Source organism: Thermobia domestica, chromosome 9 (assembly GCF_964235325.1).
Source record: "Thermobia domestica chromosome 9, izTheDome1.hap1.1, whole genome shotgun sequence".
In the NCBI taxonomy this organism is placed as follows: domain Eukaryota; kingdom Metazoa; phylum Arthropoda; class Insecta; order Zygentoma; family Lepismatidae; genus Thermobia; species Thermobia domestica.
The window spans coordinates 204,293,955-204,320,918 of NC_137462.1; the positions used below are offsets into that span (position 1 = coordinate 204,293,955).

The following is a 26,964-nucleotide window of genomic DNA, read 5'->3' on the forward strand; positions in this document are numbered from 1 at the left end:
GCTTTAGTGCTGAATGAGGACGCTAGACTGAAATCCGATTAAATAAATTATGTCGAACTCCTTAGTGAACACAAATCTCCTTTTGAGGTTTATAAGCTTGAACTTCTATGAACAGTAGTCACCGTGAATAAAAAAATAAATAAAAATAATCCTTGGTAAGTTAATATGTTTGTGTGTTCGTACAACTGAAGAGTGTCTAATGTGTTTGTTAGCTAACTAGGACAAAGGAAGTTTAAAAAAAAAAATTATTATTAACATGTGCTGAGTGTCCTTAGTACATATTCTCACGACTACTAAACTATTTTGAACCTCCCCGGCTGACTCTCGGCCCGCATGCAGTGGTAGCTGAATTTGCAAATCATCGCTAGTGGAAGTGTCACCATTGATCTCAGTGACTGCGAAAACTATGGATTTGATACTAACATCAGTCATTTTGGATTACTTTTACATGTCTCGGTACCCCTCCTCTGACTCCCGGCCCACGCCCAATTGTAGCTGAGTTTGCAAGTCATCGCTATTGGAAGTGTCACCATTGATCTCAGCGACTGCGAAAACTATGGATTTGACACTAATATCGGTAATTTTGTATTACTATTACATGTCTCTGTATCCCCCTCCCTCTGACTCCAGGCTCACATCCAATTGTAGTTGAATTTGCAAGTCATCGCTAATGGAAGTGTAACCATCGATCTTAGCGACCGCGAAAACTATGGATTTGACACTAATATCGGTCATTTTGGATTACTTTTACATGTCTCGGTATCCCCCCCGGCCCGAATAGGGTGAATTTGGATGTTAATGCGATCAGAGTTTCGCCATTGATTTCAGCGACCGCGAAAACTATAAATTCGACAGTAATATCGGCCATTTTCTACCACTTTTACATGTCCCCGTAAACGCCCCCCTGAGACCCCTCTGGTTCGAAATTTAAAAAATACGCTACGTCTTGATCTGGGGCCTGGGCTAAGGTACCCCTGACCAAAATTTGGTAAGTCTTGGTCCACTCGTCTGGTTTCCAGGCCGCACACAGACAGACAAACACACAAACTCTTAATTTTATTTATATTAGATAGATAGATTCTTGCAAATTATGCCAGATTTTCATATTATCTTTCCGAACTAATTTTAAAGATCCGCTCCTACTTATACACCGTGTATATATACTTATATACTTATGTATATAACAAAGGCAGGAATTACCCCCTAAATAACACTCCTGTAGGAGCCCTTTCTCACAAAATTTGTTTTGTTAACAGCCCGGGGAAACACTTGTAGAAACTTCGATTTTCGTGACGGACGATTACAGAGACCTGGTGAACCAAAAAAAAAAAAAAAAAAAAACTCCTTTAGCGGTTGAATTTAAAAAGTAGTTAGCCTCAGGTTAGTATTCACTGAGAATATTTTTATAAAATTTAAATTTGATGGGTAAATCAGCAGACTTTGAGTACATCCACATCGTATCCACTGAGTTGCGAAATTGTGTACGCCCAGACATGGGCGGACGAAGAAAATTTTGTAGGAGGGGGGCATCTTAAATGTTTGCTATATTAGTCTGGCATTTAATGTGCATGGTTTACTATATTAGGTATATATTTCCGTGAGCCAGGGAGGTTCATTCTTATCAAACACGGAGATTATGAAGGGGGAGTAGATCTACTGTACAAAATATAATAAAAACATTTCTTTCGGATTTCTATCATCTCGCAGTCCAACCCCGAGACGGAAACATAAGATATAGGCTTTTTTGTTTTTAAACAAGATAACGTGCCTAGCGAAGACTTTACATTGTGAAGATTATATTAGTGAAAATTAAACGAATATAATTTTACAACTTAATACACATATCACTAAATGTTGAGCTCCTCGTTGCTATGTGGGTAGCGTATGCGCCTTTCTCGAACAAGGTTTGATTCATGGTAGGAGCTCATGTGTTTCAAATCCGACGTTAAACTGTAGGTTCACGTCTTGTAGAGCTTTGCACCTGAAAGCGACGCTAAACTATAATCTAATTTAATATTACTAAATATTAAAAAATAATGACTTACCAAGATGACGTCAATTTGGCAGTCATCAAATCCATTTTATACTTTCACTTAATCCAGTGGATATTAATATAACAATTACAAGACACACGCACATATAAATACTCAGAAACAAGCACATACACACGTACACATACACAAATATGAACACTTCAAATCTATTTACATGTGGTGGACTGCAGTGCATCAAGCACTGTTACCTTCATCATCATCATCTCATGTATCTGCATTATTTGACTCATCCACAGATTTGTTATTTGTACGCATCATTCATTTTAGCATTTTTGGGAGGGTTCAGGGTTCTTTCTTCATTTAAAGAGTCGGTTCTCTGTATTGGAAAGAGAATCAGAGGAGGAAGGAGGAATTTATATTTTATGAATGGATAACATTTTAAGAAATATATACAAAACATGCCGCTTCCGATGCAGCACTAGAGCATTTCTTTTAGCGGTGTATTACTAGTGGTTCCCTGACGATCATACCCCCTCCCCTCTCAAGTTGTAAAGTGAGAAGGGACAGAAACATCCCAGACACTCAGGGTTCAGTTGACAATAATAAAACTATGGGTAAGTAAACATCTTGTGCAGAGTCACGTTTTGCTAATTTTTGAACATTTCTGTGAATTCAACAATACAACAGCGGAAATACTAACTGGTTTTATTACTCCAACTAGCGCTTCAACTACGGTCAGTGAGCCATCTAAATTTTCGTTCTTTTTCTGTTCTCAGAGGGAAGAATGAAATAATGGTAGATTTTGCCAAGATGCTAAAGTCAAGATGCTAGATGCTAAATGGGAGTGAATTATTTTAGATCTAGCACCAAGATGCTAGATATGGCTTCACTGGCGAGCTTCGGTATCTACAGAAGTTTCTGCCAAAGCATACAAAGAAACTGTAGCACAATAGTTTCGATAACATCTGTGTGGTCCTTCGGTAGGCTACACATCCAGTAAGAAGCTCAATCCTAATTGTAAAATTGGTAGGAGGAAAGGGTTCGTGGCCAAAACAAAAGACTCGTAGCCGGCTTGTATAGATAATTGAATTCAAATTTTCAAGAATCCATGTACTGAATGCCCATATCGCGTATGCATGGCGTTTGGCCACGAAACAAACGCCTGACAGATATACAACCACTGTATACAACTATGTGATGTTGGAATATATAACTCGTAGGGTATGATGCTTTACTTTTTCAAAAATTTCAGTACTTCTAGTGCACTCCTAAAAATGTAATAAAGAACTAATGGCCATGTTTTTTTAAATGTTCAATTAGAACTGGACAATTTCCACAAAATTTGGAATCGACAAATGAAAACTTCACGTTTCTAGCACTTGTGGGTTCGAGATCTCATTGTTGAAAGGATTGGAGACAAACATATGAACTTTGCAGTGAGGAGAAACATATACGCGTAAATCTAGTATTTTAATATATAGATAATAATTGGAATAGTTTTATTTTCGAGTGCTATTTTTTAATATTCGCAATATCGAAATTTTTGAACTTACATTTTTACGTGTTTGAAAAAAATATATATATCATTATTAGTAAAATTAACCTAATACAAACATTTTTATTTTTACCAATTTTTCCGGAAAGAAATCGAAAAAAGCGGTTTTTTAAAAACAGGTTCAAAATTTCTGGAAATTTGACAACACTAGTTCAGACACACTTGTACTTTGCCCAGCAGCTGATCTTAGTTCCGACGCAGTTCGTTGCGTGTCCTGTTTTACCAGTCTGCCCAGCCTACGACGTCCGACATCTGTAATGAGATGGGGGCGCCCAACCCCTTGACATTTCGACGTCTTTTCCCCTTGGTTTCGCCACTTGTTGAAGACAATCACCACAGCACTCCTCGAACACCTGACAATTCCTGCAGTTTCCGAAATTCTCGTGCCTGGTGTTTCTGAGTGAGTACTTTCTTCAAAATGATTAGGGATGCGCACGAGTCGAGATTTAAGCCTGTCTTGTCTCGAGAAAATGTTGTCTCGTCTCGAAAATATGTTTCTGTCTCGACTCGAATTCGAGTCGAGACAAAATATAAGACTTAAAATATACGCACACATCAGCCAGATCATTATGGCTACCTGCCTAATTATCAGTAAGTCGACCTTTAAAACGGATAACAACGGCGACGTGTCTTGGCATGGACGCAATGATCCTTGGTAGGTCGCCAGAGAGAGTTGACACCACATATGCACACACAGGTCACCTAATTCTCGGAAATTCCCGGGAAGGGGCAATGCGCCGTGCCGTCACGTTCAATCACATTCCGGATGTGTTCAATTGTGTTCAGATCCGGCGAGTCGGGGGCCAGAAAATCACTTGGAACTCGTTCCTGTGTTCCTAGAACCACTCCATCACATTCCTGGCATTGTGATATGGTTCATTATCTTGTCGAAAAGTCCTACTACCGTTGGGAAATATGATCGTCATGAAAGGGTGCCCGTAGTCTGCAAGCAGTGTGCGATACGCCTCGGCCGTCATAATGCCTTGCTCGAGCTCCACTAGGCACATGGATGCTCACGTGAAACTTCCCCAGATAATAATTAAGCCGCAGCCCGCTTGTCTCCGTCTTGCAGTACAAGTGTCAAGGAGCTGTTCCCTTGGAATACGACGGATTCGCACCCTCCCATCGTCATGATGAAGAAGGTATCGGGATTCATCAGATAATGCAACGCTCTGCCACTGTACCAAGGTCAAGTGGCGATGGTCACGTGTTCATTTCAGTCGTAGTTGCCGATGTCTTGGTGTTAACATTCGCACATGAATGGCTCATCGACTGCAGAGGTCCATCATTAGGAGTGTTAGGTTCAATGTGTGTTCAGACTAGTGTTGTGAAGGCCTGGGAAAAAACGGAAATTTTGGATTTAAAAGTAACTTTTTTACGGTTCTCCCGAGCTTGGAAAAAAAAAACGAAAAATTTGGGCAAAATTGAAATTTTCGAATATATTATTATATTATGCTTTCAAAATTAAAAGTGTTTTATATTTACTAGTTTAGAATTAAGAAAATTGAGTACTTATGTTTCTTGTATTAGAATAGGGAAATTTTGTACACAACTCATCCAAACACTTCAAAGTTCGCACCGTGATAGAATGGAGCTATGGCTACAAAAGAAACTAAAATATAATCCTATTTAGCTTAATTAGTATAGACGCATTAAAATTATCTTGAGCAATATTATGAAGTTCCCCCTTCAGGGATGTGTTAAAATAACGGGGCCAGAATCATTTTAGTTAATATGTTAAATCAAACATATATTTTATAGAGATATCTTCCTTGTTCTTTGTAAAATTTCCTGAAATTTTGAATCCATTATAAAAAAAAATTGTTCGGAATTATTGGCAAAAACAGGAAAGTATAGTTTAAAACTATTTTTGGCCTGATGCTAGAAATCTTACTTGCTGTAATATGTCTGCAGCATATACAGCAGTCGGAAGTCGAAAATCCGAACTAATTCGGACCACAGGTAGTTCGAATTTTCTACAATGACAAAAAAAATACTTTAGGCTTACATATACTGTACGGTATGTTCTTCAATTGATATAGTGGTTATTCAGTACATACAGTAATTACAATACCGAACGTAGGGCTACTTGCATTTAATGTTTCTGAAGAACCACTAAATTACACTGATCTTGTAAGTCACACTTAAATCTTATAGGCCTAAGAGAAAATAAAAATAAAAATATGTATGACAAACAATTACATATGAATGAACTTTTGTAAAAATACTGACTTCACACAACGTCGACGGACACACTATTGTTTGTTTATAGCTAGCGTTAAGACACAATGTAAAAAACATCTAGGGACCGGGTTCGGATTTTTGACGTTTCGGATTTTTTGACGTTTGGATTATCGACGTCCTACTGTATATACAATGTATTTTGCTAACGGAAAAATACTTAAAGCAACACGTTTTAATTCTACTTTTTAGTTTTCTGATTTCTGGTAAAATCTCTCTTTATTCTTTCTATATTTTTCGAAAAACTCAAAAAGAGAGAGGATTTTATTTACGCCCCAAAACTATGAATTCGACATTAATACCGGTAATTTTCAATTATCTTTACATGTCACCATCCCCCTTAGATTACTAATGGCACTGAATTTCGATTTAAACGGCCGGAAGAGTCACTGTGCATCTCAGCGACCCCGAAAACTATGGATTCGACAGTAATATCAGTCATTTTCCCCTCTCCAACTTCCCTAAAGTTGCACCTACGAAGTGAAATGATAAAAATCATCCCGAACCTCATCTATGTTGAAAATTTTATCAAGGTCAGTCTGATGATTCAGGAGTTATTAAGTTAGAAACATAGTCACTTTCATTTTGATTGTAATAGAAAATCTGTCGCACTAGAAAACATGTTTGTTTACATACAGGATTTTGTACATAAAGTTTATATAAGTGTCTATATTAAAATATTAAATAATAGTAATTATGGGCCATATGCAGAGTCATTCTGAAGTGTGATTAGTACCATACTAAAGCGTTTGACTTACATTTGCTTCCTGCAGAAGTCGGGCGTTTAGCATGATGCTAATCATTTGCCAAAACGACTCTGCATAAGGCGGTATATGTTTTAGTGCATGAGTATTAGTGAAGTTTGCCTACTGCTCTTTGTCTTAAGAAGTGATTTGGTTAAAATTAACAAAACTTCGCTAGATCAAAGAGCAAATTAAGAACTTAGTTTCATTCAAGAGACCTATTTGTTGCAACAGAAACACTTCATGTTAGTAGGCTTGTATGTAACTGTAAAAGTTCTGTAATTAATGCACATAGAGGAATAAATGACATTGTAGAAATAAGTGCAGACTATTAATTTTCAGCTAGCTGAACCTGTGCTCTCTACAAAGCGCATCATTCACATATGAGCATGAATCTCCTTGTCATTCCTCACAACATCTGTACATGTCTCTTTACATATACAAGTGAAGGACGCCTTCATAAAAATCGGCAAGGGGTGTCATAAACGGGATATAGACAAAATCTCGCGGCCGAAACATCGCCGCCCAAAACCTCGCGGGACAAAATCTCGCCGGGCCAAAACCTCGCCGCCCAAAACCTCGCGGGACAAAATCTCGCCGGGCTAAAACCTCGCGGGACAAAATCTCGCCGGGCCAAAACCTCGCCGCCCAAAATCTCGCTGGGCCAAAACCTCGCCACCCAAAACATCGCGTGGCCAAAACCTCGCCGTGAATGAAACTTTTCTTTAAAATTTACCCAATGAATTTCTTAATATGCAATTCCACATTACAAATAATAATAATAATAATAATAAGAAGAAGAAGAAGAAGAAGAAGAAGAAGATACAAAACATCGTGTGCGTGGGCTTTCTCGGGTTATTCCCGTTTCCTCCCACTTTCTTTATTCGATCATTTCCTTCATCCTGGTCATCTACGTCTCCTTTAACCTACAGGAGATAATCAAGGGACGTCGTAAAAACTCATATATTATTTCATACTTTCATAAATATTATTAGATTTTTGTTAAAATTTTAAGTTTTTGGATGTTCCAAAGTTCACGAAACTAACCCCGTTAGTTTTCATTACTTTCCTTATGCAGACTTTCTTTCCCTATAACAAGTTTAAAAACATCCTGTCGCCCTACCTTCACATTGAAATCCTCTAATACAGAAATAGAATTTTCATATGGTATCGCGGGACTTCGTCAAATACCCGTGATACTTCTTCTGAAACAGCGTCTTTTATACCGTCATCCTTATCATCTGTTGGAACATTTACATTTACATGGCGAGGTTTTGGCCCGGCGAGATTTTGGACCGCGAGGTTTTGGGTGGCGAGGTTTTGGCCCCGCGAGATTTTGGGCGGCGAGGTTTTGGTCAGGCGAGGTTTTGGGCGCGGCAAGGTTTTGGCCAGGCGAAGTTTCGGCCCGGCGATATTTTGGGCCGCGAGGTTTTGTGCCCAAACCGTCATAAACGGGATTTTTTTTCGATTATATTTTTTTCAATATTTCGCACCGTTTGCAAGATATGAGCCCACTTACAGTTGGAATTTCTAATTCATATATGACCAGTGTTTCTTTTCTTCTTGCATGCGTTATGTAATAAGTAAATAAATTACAAACACAATTAATATGTCAGAGATATACAGAGTTCATTGTGAAAAAAAGAAACTCCCCAAAGAATGAAGATTCATCTTAGACTGGAGAAATGGTTATCCCTCGTTTTCTTATAATTTGGCCACGAAATAAACGTCTGAGGGATATACAACCCCAATATACAACTATGCGATGTAACTCATAGGGTATGATGCTTTACTTTTTCAAAAATTTCAGTACTTCCACTGTACCCCTAAAAAAGTAATAAAGAACTAATGGTCATGTTTTTTTTAAAAAAAACATTCAATTAGAACTGGACAATTTACACAAAATTTGGAATCGACCAATGAAAACGGCACGTTTCTAGCACTTGTAGGTTCAAGATCTCATTGTCGAAAGGACTGGAGACAAACATATAAACTTTTCTGTGGGGACAAACATATACGCGTAAATCTAGTATTTTATAAATATAAATAATGAGACTGGAATAGTTTTATTTTCGAGTGCTATTTTTTAATATTCGCAATATTGAAATTTTTAAACATATATTTTTCACGCGTTTGAATAAAAAAGATATGATTACTAGTAAAATTAACCTAATACAAATATTTTTATTCTTTCAATTTTTCAAATTTTTCAAGAAAGAAATCGAAAAAAAAAAGTTTTTACCAATATGTTCAAAATTTCCGGAAATTTTACAACACTAGTTCAGACACACTTGTACTTTGCCCAGCATTAAACTCTGGTGTTGGTTCCGACGCAATTCGCTGCCAGTCCTGTTTTACCAGTCTGCCTAGCCTACGACGTCGGACAAATGTAACGAGGTGGGGGGCGCCCAACTCCTCGACGTTTGGACGTCGTTTCCCCTTAGTTTCGCCACTTGTTGAAGACACTCACCACAATATTTCTCGAACACCTGACAATTTCTGCAGTTACCGAAATTCTCGTGTCGAGTGTTTCTGAATGAGTATTTTCTTTAAAATAATATTAAGTTATAGAAAGATTTTCGAGACATTCGAGTCGAGTCGAGATTTTTAGGAGCTGTCTAGACTCGACTCGAAATTCGAGTCGAGAAATACGTTTCTCTCGACTTGTGCGCATCCCTAAAAATAATATTAAAAATTATAGAAAAATTTTCGAGACATTCGAGTTGAGTCGAGATTTTTACCAGCTGTCTCGACTCGACTCGAAAATTCGAGTCGAGAAATACGTTTGTCTCGAATTTTACAAAATGTGTCTCGACTCGAATTCGAGTCGAGATTCGAGACATGTCTCGGCTCGTGCGCATCCCTAGTGTGGTGGAACACCAATTTCGCTTATCAACTCTTAGTTTTAGTGTAACTGATGACGGCCGACTTGAATCACAACTGACAACGGTCGATAAAGTACGATAGGCGAAATGAAAGGAAGTAACGTCAAAGTATATATAGGGAACGTCAAGAAAAATAAACAGAAAAGTAGAAAGGACGAAAGAAATAAAAAAAAGGACGTAGTTCATACATGGAATGAAATTTGACAAATACAGTATTATTTCTGAACAAAGAGCATAGAAAATGGAGAGTCAATGACATTCTTAGAAATGGTAAGAAGGATTGTTGTTGTACGTGGAATGCGGAAAACTAACAAATTTATTTCGGGGGAGCTTGAGCCCGATAGCCTCCTAAATATGCCACTGAAGACAATTCTGCTCCCCTGATCCTTCACAGCATTGTACAGGATCTTCTCAACTTCATAAATAGTTTGAACATTGCTTATATATATATATATATATATATATATATATATATATATGGTCTTACCCGTCTCCCCCAAAGTTGAAGACAGATTTGCGCCGGTGGTAATGGGGACTAAAATTTGGATTTAAATGACATCGGAAGTGTCATTGTTCATATCAGCCATCCCAAAAACTATGGATTCGACATTAATATTGGTAATTTTCGATCATTTTTACATATCTTCCCCTTCTCTTCAAAGTGCACCTTCAAAGTGAAGCGATAAAATCCATCCCAGGCCCAAAACTCATCTATGTTGAAAATTTGATCGTGATCGGTCGGGTGGTTCAAGAGTTAACTTACAAATGTAGTCACTTTCATTATATATATATATATATATATATATATATATATATATATATATATATATATATATATATATATATATATATATATATATATGGATATATTTTTCCATTATTTTGGAAAGTTGTGAACTATCTATATATATAAAAGAGAACGCACAAATCCTTTGTTACCTCATCACGCTAATACGGCTGAACCAATTTCTTTTATTTTTGGGGGGTTATTAGGATTTGGACCCTAGATGGTTTTTATCATATCACTTTAATTTTTAATTACCAGTGTCTTGAGATAATTGACCATTCAGGTGTCCACAAATCCTTTGTTAGTTCATCATAGGTAAAAATAAACGTATTTATATGCAACCCGCATGACCGTGTCACTCGGCGGGTTAACATAAATGACAGGCGATATAATGTTAACATTTACTGCAATCTACTATGGTTTTTATCATATCACTTGAAAGCGAAAACTTCCGGGGTGACCGCAGCGAAGCGGGGCGGGTTAACATAAATGACAGGCGATATAATGTTAACATTTAATGCAATCTTCTATGATTTTTATCATATCACTTGAAAGCGAAAAAGTAAAAATTATCTAAGTAACAAAGTTTATTGCGTTCCGGGGTGACCGCAGCGAAGCGGGGTGAACGCTGCTAGTAGCCTATATAAATTGAATCATACAGTAGGGATTCCAAGATGCACTAGACACCAGCATGACTGGTGAGGAACTCTGTGTGTATTGCAATACAATAAAACTCCGTTTTGTGGCTATCGCAGCATTGCATTTACGACACACGCTTTTCTGGAATTAGTTGTTAGTGATAGTAACCACCGCTTTAAAATTCCTTCGCGTTCCCACTCGTATTGCTATTTTTGAGAATTATATTTAAAACTTTTGATTCGAATCGTTACCCACTCTTTTCTTCTCAGAGGTTTCGCATGTGGAACAGAAGAAACTCTTTTTCGTGATATATCTTCCGCGACAGAACAATCCACGATTTGCAGACCAAAATATATTAAAAACCGAAAGATATTATAATTCGTCAGATATTAATGTCGTACTATTATTATTATTATTATTATTATTATTATTATTATTAATTTTTGGATTTGAATATTTCTGAAGAAATCGAATTTATTCGCATTCTCGCACTGTTTTAGGACAAGAATAATTTGTAAAGTGGTAAACTGAAGTCCAAAGTCCAAAGAAGATGCTCGAGAAATTGTTCACAAACGTGATGTCTCTGCTCCTTCACGTGTGCAGCTACTTCTAATCTGTGGGTCGACGAGGAACAGAACTTTGCGTCATTGACACTGGCGAACTTCAAATGCACGAAGCATCCTGGATCTCGGAAGAAGAGGTCGTTGTTATTTCTTTAGATCCTGTTTTAACTGCATCTTCCGCAGTACTTTCTCCTTGCCAATCACCAGTGACCTAAAATGATGGGTGCGATTTCCTTAGGGAAACTACAGTAGTTTTGAAGAATTAGGATTGGTTAATTAAACAACTTTATGGGGTTAATATATTATTACGGGTCTACCATTTTTTAATATTTTGATTTGTTGGCAAAAAACGCTACAAATATATTCACAATAATATAAGCATTTTCTAATAAAAAGTTCTACCATTAAAAATAGCTTTTTATTGTAATAACCACCAAAATAATCAAAATCGGTGAAAAAACAAAAATCAAAAAGTGTTACGTAACAAAGTTGAAGAAGTTCAGCCTTGCGTTACGAAGTGACAATGAGGAGAAGGGGGTAAAAATTGGTCAAAAATGGCGTTACGAAATATGTGGAGTGCCCCTGAAACAGTAAATGAGATATAGCTTTTAATAAAATTATGTTTTTTTTTAGTGACGAATAATAAATAAATTTTTTTTCACGAAATTTTAAAGAAATTAAGTGAAATTTTAAAGAAAATCAGTCTTATGAAGATACAAGGGCTTAAACTAAAGTAGTTATGCAGAAAGGTATACCGTTTGGCGGGGACAGACAGTAGTTATTGGTTAAACATAAAAACTACCTGGAATATAATTTATGAAGAAAAAACGAATAATAATAATAATAATAATAATAATAATAATAATAATAATAATAATAATAATAATAATAATAATAATAATAATAATAATAAGCTAAAAAACAGCTTATTAGTTTTCCGGAAGGAAACTAAAATTTTCCGTTTTTTCCAGGCCTCAAGAGCACTAGCTGCAACACAATTTCTTTGGCTTTGTACATTGTAGCTGCCCCTCCCCTAAAAAACTACGGGCCCCTCCTGCTTAAAACTGCTGGCTACACCCCTGCTACCGCAACTCCGTAAAGTGGCGCCATCACATGATTGATATCAAGGATGTTATATCATATAAAAAGCAAAATAATTATAATGCAAATAAAAATAATAATTGCTTACTTTCGAGCTAGCGTAAATATCAGTTTTCTTATTTTCTTTTTTAATCCATCAGTTTGAGTAGATCTACTGAAAACTTAGTAGAGTTTGCAACACAGGTTCTATATTCAATTCGACAAAAGAAGAATTATTTTGTTTCTGACAATTGCGAAATAGCTGAACATCACAATGCGTCAAGCATGTGTAAATGGTTTACGTTATGGAGTTTAAGATTTTAGAGAAGTTTATTTACTGCAATATTTACTATCTACATAAAACTAAAATTAGTGACAGGACCTGCCAGTGAAAACACCTGTTATTTATGTGATCCAACTTAAAAAATATTGCAGACAGTCTTTGTGTTTGAATTTTATCGTGAAATACGATTTTAATAAAATGAAGTAAGAAATCATAGTTAATAGTTAATAACTCAAAGCAAATTTTTTGTACGGGTCCATACATAAATTCTTGCATGTATATATTTATTTTGGGTAAACTTTACAAGACACGCTCCAGCTGCGCATCGATAAGTAGGGCCCTTTTAAAAAGTATAGTAGAGTAGGGTAGGGTAGAGTAGAGTAAGATATAAATAAGTAGGGGAGGGGTTAGGAACGGGTTAGCTTAAGGTTAAGTAAGTTTTGATCCATTTTCATAAAATTATTATTGTGTAATTTCTCGTTTCTGAGTGAGTATACCTCAAAAACAATCTCCGGGACCGCGGTGGCTGAGTAGTAGAGCGTTCACCTCTGGTGCATGGGGTCGTTGGTTCGATCCCAGCTCGCGCCAAGTGATCTTTCTGGTGGACAAACACCGTGTGCATGGGTTTTGTCGGGTTTCTCATGTTTCCTCCTACTTCATTCATTCCACCATTTCATTCATTTCTCATCATCACCGTCTCCTTTAGGCTAGCCGGCGTAAGTGTTGGATGTAAAACTTAAAAGATTTCATCTTCATTTTATTTTCAAAACAATTGCTGTAGGGGGGCTTAAGTTTATAGGTACCCCTCCCGTTTCAAACCTACAAAAAAGCAGTTAGAACATTAAAAATTATTGGGTTATGCTAGGCTATTTTAGGTAAGGTTATTCTACCCGTTAAGACTTTAGTTAAAGTAGAACAGTGACTAGGCCCGGTTCTCATAGAAGCTTCAATTATCAGCTAAATTCAGTAATCCGTACTTCCCATAAAACTTTAATAGACTTTCATCATTATTCTTATATAATTATAAAAACTCAATGCGGAAGTATCACATTCAATGCAGCGATTCGCCATCCTATACGACTACCATGTTGCTGAATAATCGAAACCTTCCGCATCTTGCTAATAGTACCCACTTCTACGTATCTTTTCTCGTATTAAACATAACTTTACTGCCACCTAAACATCACATAAGCACTCCAAATCGTAATTTCTTCCCTCATTTATCCTGTAAATGTTCCTAATTTTTAATACAAAACGGAACCGCGTTTTTTATAACATTAGTTAGCATTACGTCACTTTGGGGATTGGACTTGCATTCCTCGGTGCAGATTTCCTGAAGCAGGGCTTCTGTGTACGTAGGTCATAAAACCTATCGTGCGAAATGTCCCATGTTTAATTGAGGAGGGAGCTTCTTCTCGAATCAAAAAAAATTTACACTTTCACTAATTTCTGTTAATATTAGGCTAGGTAAGGATTTGTTTGGTATTTTCAATTAGCAGTTACCCTTATCTAAACATAAACCACCAACTTATGTTAGGTGGCCAATAACATGAACAAATGCTACCTGGGACAGAGCGGGAGCACAGCAGGGACACCCCCGCGGGAGTATGTCCGTAGGGAGTAGATTTGTCGGTGATGGTAAGTATACAGATAAACTAAGATACAGCCAGTGGCGTAATGCTAGAATTTTTGGTAGGTATACGCTCAATCGTTTTCGAAAGTATAGCGTATACTCAAGACTACTTGGCGTACACGCATCCCAATACGCTTATTCTTTCATAAATTTAAGGTGAATATACGCTGGAATATAAGAATTTTTGTTGGGTATACGCTGTATACGCCCCATTTCATCCCTGGAAAGAGCAAAATTTAGTGTATGGCATGAAGACTCCTTACGTTTTGGATTATATATTTTCCGTTATTATGAACGTTAGAGGTATATCCCGTTCCCGATATGTTTTCATTGCTTACATATTTAGTGTTCTAAGCTTACAAAAAACATTAAATGTTAAGTTACTAAATTTCGTAAATATATGGGTCTTTAACTCTGGAACACCTCTCTGGTTGAACATCATGGTAAACGCACTATATTCAGATACTTAATCTCACTTTACTTCTCTTTGTATAATGTGGTTAATGGCGGAATCTGTACTTAAAAGTTTAGACTTTCATAAATTTATTTCTACATTCATCTATTTCTACACATCTCACAATTAACACCACAACGTATTTTGATATTATTATAAGTATGTTCTGTAAATTTTACAAATATGTGGATCCTTACAATGAATCTACACCAAAAACTCATATCAATATTTTATTAAGCTAGCTATTTTAGTTACGTACCTAAGATGATGATCCGCTGGGGGAAGGTTCTAGATTACTGGTCCCCCATGTACATTAGTAGCTAGGTAGGTTTCTTTCTGTACTAAAGTTTATGCATTTAACTTCTACAGTATTGCCGAGCGAGCGTTAGTGAGTGAAAGCGGGGCTCTAACGCTGTTTTCTGTCTTTATTAGTGCTCAATGGGAAGGGGGACCAGTAATCTAGAACCTTGCCGTCTGCTGGAGTTAGTAAAATACGATGCAAAACATTTTTCGTGAAGGAATGAGATTGTGAATAAGTAATTACTGTCAGTGCACAGCATATTGGAATGTAAATGTGGTCTTCCATGATGCTCGTGTATACGCATACCCATCAGCGCCTACGCGCCTGCTCCCTACGGACGCACCCTCCCCTTCTTCCACTCGATCCTCGTGCTGCGCTCGTGCCTTGACTCGATTAGATAGCATTCATGCTTTTTAGTGGCCTAGTACAAGTTGGTTCGTGTTTTATACATTGTAGTTTTTATGCCATACGTCCAGTCTGTATTTATTCTGAGCCTTCCTGAAATCAATCTGCCAGTAGTAATAGAGCTTCTCATTTAGTGCACGCTCTGATAAAAGAAATATAAAGGTCTAACCTAACTTGAAAATGTAAGAAAGATGTCAAAATTTGGTAGAACCGTCTGCTGGAGTAATGCCGTCTGTTGATATGACTGAAAAATCTTAACTGAATAAACTTGCTTTGCTTGTGGCCCTATGTTTACAACTGAAAGGAGATATAGTTGTAGTAAAACATAGGTTAATTGTAGGATTTCAGAAATATTTATAATACAGCTCCTCAGTATATGTTTAATTTTGACGGGCTACTTCAGAAATATTTTTGAAAAAACTATTTTTGCATTTCTTCGATGTTTAATTTTGAAGAGCATTATGACTGAATAAGTTCATTCAGGGCGAAAGTCAAGATATTGTCCTATTTTAGGGGTGAATAATTTGTAAAATTAAAGGAAGAAACATAAAATGTTATTTTACAAGAGCAGGGAATCAACATTTTTCTTTTTTAATCTAGCCTTTGACATCCATATTAATATTCTAAATGTTAATGTGGCCTGACTGTTAGGTTCACTTCTTGCTTTTAATGGGACACATGCCACCTTCCCTAATGCACCTGCTCACTGTAAACGCTCCTCGTTTTACTGCGCTGCCCCACCAGCTTCGTCCTGCCCTAATTAGGTTTGATACAGTTTTTGAGACGCAAGTGTAGAATATTCGTTAAAAAAGTTCTTTCACTTTTATTGCTTCAAGTGATCTTTTAAGACGTTCCCAACGGTTATTAGCACAATACCCAAATTATTGCGTACAGATTGATCATATGAGTGTAAACTGATGTGTTTCCCTTGCAAGTGTAAATATGCGTCCTGATTTACACCGTAAAGATGACTTGGCAAAATAAACATAAATCAGCTTTTGCTAGGTTGCCACTAAAAGCGAGAATGCTATCTAATCGACTAAGGGTAGGAACACAGGAGAGATCCCCCTGCTGGGGTGCGTCAGTAGTGAGCAGGTCTGTCAGTGACGGAAGGTGTCTGCATAAACGAGGATACCGCAAAAATATCCAACTTCCGTTAGGGGATTACTAAAAACGAGGATGCTATCTAACCGAATTAGGGCAGAAGAAGAGCAAAGGGGAAAGGAGCACAGGGATAACATTTATAGGAAGCAAGGGCGTCAGCGACGGAATGGTTTCACACTAATAAATCTATACTTGTAAACAAATCCAGATTTCCTAAATCGTGTAAAAATATTCCGCCGATCGAAATGAGTATGTTATACAGTCGGCTTTGATAGGTGCACACTCATTTTAACCCTAGTATAGCCCTTGTAATGGTTTGATAGTAGTAGTATTACACTTATAAACATAAAATACTGGTTTTGTAAAGAAATGCCACGACAGTAGAAATTAGTATTCTAGACAATCCTCTTTCATACTCACCCACTCATGTTAACCATAAAGTTACCATTTCTTTGACGGACTATTCTGCATCAGTACTTTCTTTCTTTCTTTTATTGGCTACCTAACACAGGTTGCCTGGTGTCTCTTGCACTGTAGTTTTGATGTCATATGTCCACACTCGGTATTTTAATTTGTAGGTAACGCAGTTGGAGTCAAGTTAGTGATGAATGAAATCCAGAAATAAGAAAGTTATGTAAGCACCCTAAAATGGACAATACGAAAGTCAATCCGAATCGTGTATACATGCATTAAGCTTCTTCGTGCAGTGGACCGTCGTGTTGGAGCTGAACAGCAGCTTTATTTATCATTAACATAACCACCTTGATCTGCATGTTCTTTGCCTCCCCTCTTAATTTCGAATACCGCTACCGGACTAGCAGGTAGTTGGCGGAAGACTTTTCAGGACAAACAGTAGGTGTTTTCCTCAGACAAAGATGAAAGTTGGTAATAAGGATAGTATACCCATGTCCCCTGACGAACTTAACACATTCTTTATTAAATCGGTTGAGGAAATACGTAAAAATCCAAATGTAGGGGTCTCTGACATAACTGAACCGCCTTCTAATAAATGGGTACAGAATAATTTAGTTTTTACCTGGGTAAGAACCGCAGTGGTTTTAGATATTGTTGAAAGAATGAAGTCCTCGGATAGTGTTGATATTTATGATTTATCAACAACTCTAATTCAAAAAGTAATTGATTGCATTGTAAGTCCACTTACATATTGCATAAATAGATGTATAGATGAAGGTACTTTCCCTGACGTACTAAAGCTGTCTAGGGTTGTTCCAATTTATAAAATGAGAGACAAACATTGTACAGCTAGTTATCGCCCTCTTTCGCTGGTCCCTATCTTTTCAAAAATTATCGAATACATTATAAAAATGCAGTTATGTGATCATTTGGAACAACTTAATATAATTAGTGATTCACAGTTTGGATTTAGGGCCGAAAGGTATACGGTTGATGCTATAGACTCATTAGTGACCTGAGCAAGGCTTTCAACTGTATTGACCATAATCTATTATTAAATAAACTGGCGTATTATGGTGTAGGAAATACTGGTCTAAATTTATTCAGGACTTACCTTAAGGATCGTAGGCAAGTGGTATGTGTGGGAAGAGAAAAGTCACAAGTTGCACAGGTTGTATATGGTGTACCGCAAGGCTCAGAACTTGGGCCTTTGCTTTTTACTATAACGGTTAATGATTTACCAAATTGTGTAACTAGTCACTCTATTTTATATGCAGATGACACAACATTTCTCAGTGTTAGCCACGACTTAGAAAAATTAGAAGAAATCACAGAAAGAACATTATCTGAAGCTGGATCGTGGTTTAAGACGAATGTTTTTTTCCCTAATGAAGGTAAAACGAAACATTTAAAGTTCAGTTTAAGAGGTATGGCAACCGAGAACAATTTGGACAGTGTAAAATTTTTGGGCATTATTATTGATAACAAATTATCATGGGACTCTCATATTCAATATATTACAGGAAGACTTTGAAGAGTTATATATTTGATAAAAAATTTGAGGAATCAGGTACCACAAAACTATGTAAGATCCGCATATTTTGCGTTTTTATAAAGTATCTTACTATATGGTATACTGTTATGGGGAAATGGTAGCCATGTGAATGACGTTCTGTTGTTACAAAAAAAAGTTGAGAATAATGATGAATGCATAGAATACGTGCCATTGTAAACCATTATTCATAACATTAAAAATAATGACGGTAATCAATTTATATATATACACAATGTGTTGATGTACATAAAGGGCAAAACGTCAGAAATACGCTATAGGCATGACATACACTCATACAACACTAGAAATAATAGACGTGTCAACGTACCATATTTGAGATTAACAAAATCACAAAATAGCTATAAAGCCATGAGTGTGAGGTTGTATAATAAATTACCTATAGAACTGATACAACTACCTATGGGTAGCTTCAAAAATAGATAATATTCTTGGTTAGTAAAAACACCATTTTATTCAATAGATGAGTTTTTTGAATACGATAATATTTAATTTTTGTTAGGTAATAATATTTAAGATATGTTATTGTGGTGAACTTTAGTACTTTAGCACTTATTGTAGATAATGAACAATCACTATTGCTGTATATTATTGTAGTAAGTTATAATTTGACGTTGTCTATGGCTATGTAGCTGATTCGACAATAAAATTTATTATTACAATATGCATCATTCCCTCCTAGTTTGTGTGTAAGACAAGTGTTTTAATTTTTTGTCTAACATTATTAAAAACTATACATTATATTTCAAGAAATTCGCATTTTTGTATTAGTTACTTGTTTTGGGTTTCTGAGTGTTGTGCTTAGTTAATTCAGATCTTTCTTTCTTGATACCTTTATCTTTATCTTTTTTATTTTTGCGGGACCATGTGTTTTATCGCCAGAAATGGTGGTACGATGCATCTTTCATTCTCTTTAACCTAGTGGCTCCATGCTGATTTTTCAGTGAAGTCGTGCCTGCGGGATTGCTAGGGAAGTAGCGAACATACTGATATGGTGTTGCAGTAACCACCGTGATTTTCATTTATAAATGTTAAAACACTTTTATGGATAAAAAGTCATTAATTTGGAGTCAGGGCTCATCTTTTCGGCAAAATCTCCAAATCTAATGTGAGCGAGGCCGAAACTCAATCCTATGTAGAGTATGTGGGAAAGACATATGTTTGCGATTATTGTAGGTCGGCAACTTATAATTAAAGAAAAGACTGCTGAAAATATGAATGCTGTATCTAACCGTTCGACTAGTATTAAGGACTAGTATTGAAAACATTGGAAAATGCGAAATTGCTTTATTAGTCGCTATCCAATTTCTTAAGTAGCTTCGCAACAAACTGAAGCTACTTAAGAAATTGAATAACGTTGGACCGGTACCCATATCAGTGGAACCTCATCGTCTAGTGATTTTCTGACGGGGAGTGATTTCATGTTAGAATCTCCTACCGCCACTGAAAAGGAGATAACATGTAGTTGGATGACCAACGTAGAGCAGGCGTACCTCGCATTAAATGTAAGTAGTCAGGTAAATTGGCGTTAGTCAGGCTTTGATCTTGATTTTCAATTTGCCTACCCTTTCGAAATTCATGAAAATCTGATATTTTTGGAGTACATCCCTACATTATTGGTTATCTTTACTGCTCGAAATGCCAGCATTTTGGGCACACCAGCACGTTGTATTATGCGACTGCTGCTCTTTGACGTAGTTATGGCCAGAAAAGTCATAGCGCAGAGCCCTTTGTAGTGACTAATCGCTATTGCGTGAATCCTGGATGAGAGTAGGATGCTCGTCATTAATGACAATAGTCCTATTCACATTTGTACTGAATCCGGTATCGTGTCCGTGTATTGATCTCATCCTATGTAGTTGCGACTTCCTTCGTATGGAGAGTGCATTCATATCTCTGTGGCGACCATTTTCCAGTGACCACAGAGGGTCTACCTACTGTGTCATCTTCCACGCTATAAGTTGAAGCGTGCTGATTGACTAACGTTTAGTCAACTCGTTGAGTTTTATTCTCATGATGATTCCTCTGTATGTGCTGCTCTAGAGCTGCTTGGCGCTGTCTATTGTTCCATCTCAGAATACGAAGACGGCGGCCAATGACAACGAGTTCCATAGTCGTGTACAGAAATCTGTGAAGCTATTCTAGCTTGCCAGTCTGCTCTTGGCGGCATCCAACTGCTGAGAATCTTCAACAATTTCACACACGTTCTCAGTAATTGAATTCCTGTGAATAGTGTTTGGCGTTGAGTTCGCTCCATAAATGGCTACCGTTCTACTGCTAGTGTCTGTGCTCTTATCAGCAGACAGATTTCTTGGAACTAACCCTGCAGAGATAGTCACTCTTTTCTTCTTTTCGGACTCGGCACATTATAGGGCCAATTTAATCGCTTTCGTGTTCTTACCGAGAGGAATTCCTTAAATTTTTCGTAGCACCGGCTCGGATGATTATAACATTCCACTCATGGTTCTAGAGTTTGACTCTGTGTTATGTGAGTTATCCAATTCCATGCGTTTCAGGAATTACAGAAATCTGTAAGTAGAATGATAATTAGAATTCCTGAGTGTGGTTTTGCATTGTCAAAACGTTTTTTTAGTGTAACGTTCCACAATTATGCACTAAGGCTGAAGGAGACGGTAATGATGATAAATGATAGTGGTATAGTTACAAAAATGGTAGGAAACGTAAGAACCCCGAGAAAACCCACACACATGGTATTTGCTCATCGCAAAGCCCACTTGGCAGTAGCTGGGACCTTATGTTAGTGTTGTATTAAGAATTTGACGTACATAGGTCAAATTTTGCTTTCCGTTGATATAGACAGAGACTTAGACTACCCAACATCATATGGAAGTAAATACTGGTTCCACAGACCTCAAAAACAATCTGGAAAAATTCGTTTGGTCCATTGTGCTTCGCTTATAGAGCATTGCATCTACATGACATTCGTTCTTATTGGGATTATATTGCTGATACAAGTCTTTTTCGTCTTTTTCGTAGACTCGACGTTGATGGACTTCCGGTTTATTTTCCATATGAATACATCTATCCAGAGCAGTATGCATACATGCTAGAACTCAAGAGAGCTTTGGATGCAAAGGTAAATTCGTAATTTTTTCTTCAATAAGAACCTTGTTTAATGTGAAATTCTTAAATGTTGGGACCAAATTAAGTTTGTAACAAACCGTATGTTGAGTTACAATAATAAAATAATATACATGTCAAAGCATTATAACATGTTATTACTGGAGTTGCACTGAAAGTTTCATAAATTTAGTATTGGAGAACTTGCGATATGTTGAAAATTGTAATATTTGTGAAGTATATGTGTTCAGTATACACCGTGTTTCAAAAAGAATGATCTGATTTTCGACGGTAATAATTACGGAACATGGGACGTGCCGGCAAGGAAATGAGTGTTGTTTGAATGGGCGTGACCTAGAGTTTCAGCAAATCGCCGTTAATGTCAGTCAATTCGTCTTCTCAGTTTGCAGTCAGTCAGAAGTAAGATGGCGTCCGCTCAAGAAGGCGTTTTGTGTGCCGCAGTTTGCTAAGGCCCAGTCAGTGATTTCGGTCCAGCGTGCTTTTCGTCGGCGTTTTGGCATTGATCTGCCTGTACCTAAAAACATTCGTCGTTGGTGTCGCCAATTTGAAGAGATAGGATGCTTGTGCAAAGATAAGAGTCCAGGTCAACCTCGCTGACCTAAGTTTATGACGAATTTAGTTATCGTGTAGATGTTGTTCGTGCTGCTTCTGGTGGACACATAGAGCATTTGTAATAGCATAGCTAAAACTTGACGATTTTGCAATTTATCCCATTTTTGTATAATGTTTTTATCAATACATATGGACTTTTAAATTCAGGTCATTCTTTTTGTAACACCCTGTACAATTAACCTCCCAATTAACAATTAATTGCATTGTGTTTTATAGAAGCAGTATGTAGCAGAGTTGAAAAAGAAAATCACAATTGAAAAGAAAAAGATATAATTGGGGGACTTTTTTATTTGTATTATCTATACTTTTTATTTTTTTTAACAGAATACAATTTAAATTATATTCCTTTTTAATTGTTAAATTATGGGGATTTGAGATTTGTCTTAGGAAGGTTGTGGTTTTGTTCTTGGTGGTCACACTAATCCTCAGAATTTACTTCACAACAATTGGACGAAATAAAATAATTATGATAACCTTAGTATGTATTTCTTTCTAAGCATCTTAAATAGTAAAGGACCAAAGTAAAATATGCACATGTGGAATATGCAACTGTTTTGCAAACTGCAACAATTTGCATTGTGTTGTACAGCGTTGATTACAATCTCTTAATATTCCCTTCATCATAACTTTCTCATAATAGATATCAATATCTTTTGCTTTAAAATTGTGAAATTATTCAAAGTAAACTTTTATATCAGCATTGATTTTGATTTGATTTCCAGTTTAGCGTTCCTTTCAGTAGTGAGGCTCTATGAGACGTGGACCTATAGTTTAACGTGGGATCCAGACAACATGAGCTCTCGCCGTTAATCGAACCCGGTTCTCCACGGCAAAGGTATATATCGACATGAATTGTGTATGAATATAAATATTTGATTTGAAGTTATCTGCATTCAGTGTCAGAAATAATACCACAATATGTAAGAGCTTTTTAGTAGTAAGCTGTTTCTAATTAAGGATGGCTTTTTCTTGTCAAATATATTTTTCTTTTTTTCTCTCTATTTACAGTATTAACAACTAGCTGAAATGCCCGTTCTTAACGAGGAAGATAGGTTTATGGTAAATATATGAAAGATGTATTTCAACCCCTTTTCCACTCCCTTAGAATGCGTATTTGAATCAAGAGAAAAATATGGAAACCCAATTCGACCTAAGTGTTATCTTTAAAAAATCCTTTCAAACGGTGCGGTCGTTATTGTGTACGAAAATCTACCCTCCCCCCCTCACGTGCAGAGGTAATGATAAATACACAGATCAACCCAAGTAAATTTAAAAATTCGTTTTAGACAGTTCAACAGTGTCTTCGCTTTGCCCATTTTATAAATACAAAAAGGGAAATTAAAATACTACAGAAGTGTTCCTCCTTTAGAGGCAGAATTTTTCAAAAGCAGTGGGGTAAATGTCAACCTATTTCAATAAGGATTTTATATATCAAGTTTCATCTTCCTAACGTGAAGGGCTCGTTATACACACATTTTTTTCATAAGTTTTGAACCCCTAGGTCCTTTCTATCTTAAGATATACATTATGGTGAAAGTGACAAGATAAAAACTCGGCTCGAGTCAAGTGCTAACTCTCTCTCTCTCTCTCTCTCTCTCTCTCTCTCTCTCTCTCTCTCTCTCTCTCTCTCTCTCTCTCTCTCTCTCTCTCTCTCTCTCTCTATGGCCTATGGAACCCGGAGGTTCAGTGCCGCGTTCACAAAAGCTCTCCACTGACTTCTATCCTTAGCTAATTGCATCCAGTTTCTACTTTGTATTCCTATCTCTGCGAGATCCATCTTAATATTGTCCTCCCATCTGCGCCTAGGTCTTCCTAATGGTCGTTTTCCTATGGGTCTACCAGTCAAGACTTTGAAAGCGTTTCTACTTTCTTCCATTCTAGCTACATGACCTGCCCACCTAAGCCTCCTAGACTTGACGACCCTAACAATGTTGGGTAAACCGTATAAACTATGTAGTTCCTCGTTATGAAGCTTCCGCCATTCCCCATTTTCGTTCCTCTTGGGTCCGAATATTCTTCTCAGGATCCTGTTCTCAAATACTTTCAGTCTATGTTCTTCCCTCAAAGTAAGCGACCATGTTTCACATCCATACAGAACAACAGGCATGATTATCGTTTTATATATTTTAAGCTTCGAATTCCTCGACCGAATTCGCGACGACAAGAGATTTTGAACCGAATAGTAACACGAATTCCCTGCTTTTAGTCGACATTTAATTTCTTCGTGAATATGATTTTCGTCTGTTAATATTGATCCTAAATATTTGAAAGTATCCACTTTATCAAAAGCATTATTTAATATTTTAACGCCTCCACAATTTGCCGTATTACGGTCCCGACGCACTTCCATGTATTTAGTTTTCTCTGCATTTACTTCTAAACCCATGTCCCTGCAAGCGTTTAATAAGATCTCTGCATTTCTTTCTATTGTTCTCCTATCATCCCCTATTAAATTTACATCATCAGCATATGCCATAACCTGGTGAATGCCGTTCAACTCTAGGCCCTGGTTGCTATCTTTGATTTTCCTTATGGCGTATTCCAGCACAAAGTTAAATAATAATGTCGACAACGCATCTCCTTGTTTCAGGCCATTTTCGACGTGGAAGCTCGTGGACAAAAATTTTCCTACCCGGACTTTACTTTGGGATTCACTTAAACATATCTTAATTAATCTAATTAGCTTTCTCGGTATTCCAAGTTCTGTAAGAACGTTGTATAATGTTTCTCTCCTAACCGAGTCGTAAGCCTTTCTAAAATCAATAAATAGTTGATGTACCGGGGTATTGTATTCCCACTTCTTTTCGAGTATTTGGCGAATGGTAAATATTTGGTCGATAGTTGATCGATTTCGTCTAAATCCGCACTGATAATCTCCAATAATTTCATCTGCGTATGGGGTCAATCTTGCTAACAGAATATTTGAAAGGATTTTATAGGATGTTGACAGAAGAGAAATGCCTCGATAATTATTACAGTCAGTTTTGTCGCCTTTCTTGTGAATTGGAACAATGATTGATTCTTTCCACTCTTGTGGCAATTCTTCCTTGTTCCAGATAAGGAGAATGAGTTTGTGTATCTTGTTCCACAATTTTTCGCCTCCAGCTAAAATTAACTCAGCCGGAATTTCATCTACACCCGGAGATTTGTGTTTCTTCAATTTCTTTATAGCGGCTTCCACTTCTATTCGATTGGGTTCTGGAATATACGGTTCTGCGGTGTGTATCTCTCTTTCTCCACGCACATTAGTTTTTGGCTGCTAACTACGCTCAAAAATTTATTCCAAACTGTTCACCTGTGTCCCGGTGATGATGAAACACAACGTCGATGTTATTTTTATATGTTGAGACTAACATAGAAATTACCCCTCTCCACCCTTAGAAGCAGAATTGATTATTTTAGACACTGAAGTACATAACCAGTTAATTTTGATAAGGACTTATATTTAAAATTTTATCTTCCGAACACAAGGAACTCGTGAGATACTCTACTTTGGGAATAAATTTTTATTCCCCTTTTCCATCTTCTTTAGGATACGCATTTTAATGAGAATGATATAAAAATTGACTCGACGCAAGTGCTATGTTCAAAAATTCATTTCAAGCTATTCAGCCATTTTCATGCGATGATAAGGACAACATTGATTTTATTATGGAGGGACAACATTGACATTTCCCATTCTCCGTTAGAAGCGAAATTTTGAAAACTCAAAACACATATCCAGTTATTTTTAATGAGGAGTTTATGTGCTAAGTTTCTAATTTGAGAGGGTTCTGAGAGACGATATATTTTTGGCATAAATTTGATATCCCTTTTTATACGCATTTATGTCAAAGTAACATGGTAAAAACCAAGTGTAAGGTATGTACCAACTAGGCCTGTAATCAAAAATTCATATCGAATCCGTTAGGTATAAGTAAACATTCCAGTTAGGACAAAAGGGCTATGATATGTATTAGCACGATATGTACATTTCTAAGCTAAAAGTTGTGAGTAATGTATTATTATTATTATTATTATTAAAGTTACAATTATGCGCCTAAGCTTAGGAGAATGGTATTGATGAGATGGATGATAATGGTTGAATGACGAAAGTGAAAAGAAACTTTAGAAAACTTAAGCACACGGTGTTTTATTTACCACAAAACCCATTTGGTGAAGCTGGAATCGAACCAGAGACCCCGCACGTCACTGTGGCCCCATGTTGAATGTTCAATGAATTCAAGCTGTCTCCTCAAATCTCCTGTACAATATGAAACGACTAACACAATACGTTGTCAAAATTCTTGGCCCATTAACTATAATCTAAAAAGCTATATACTTCTTTTAAACTTTCATTAGATCCTACCACCATACGGATGAAGATGCGAATTGCAGACTTACGTTCGATTAGTATCCCAAAAGGGACAGAAATATCGCATTTTATTTCTGTTCTGAGCAAAATTTATTTGATTTAAATCATAATTTAAAAAAATCATTCGATTTAAATCAGTCAGTCGTAGTTTGAAGTGGAGAAATCGTTGAAAAGAATGGATTTGACGAGAAAGCATTTTCATGTAGTAATTTGATGACTTTCGTCATGGTTTTACACAATAA

The 26,964-nt window shown here is 36.7% G+C and overlaps 1 protein-coding gene across 2 annotated transcripts in view; it reads left to right on the forward strand.

Annotated features, from left to right (window-relative positions):
* Nucleotides 1-12,730: 12,730 nt before the first annotated feature.
* Xpd (general transcription and DNA repair factor IIH helicase subunit Xpd) overlaps nt 12,731-26,964 on the forward strand; it is a 75,956-nt gene continuing 61,722 nt past the window's right edge. The window contains exons 1-2 of one of the 2 annotated variants that reach the window (XM_081725768.1): nt 12,731-12,973; nt 21,652-21,751. In XM_081725768.1, coding sequence (XP_081581894.1) covers nt 12,969-12,973; nt 21,652-21,751 — 105 coding nt within the window. In that variant the 5' untranslated portion in view covers nt 12,731-12,968. The remainder of the gene's footprint in view (nt 12,974-21,651; nt 21,752-26,964) is intronic. The other variant, XM_081725767.1, reaches the window with a different exon arrangement.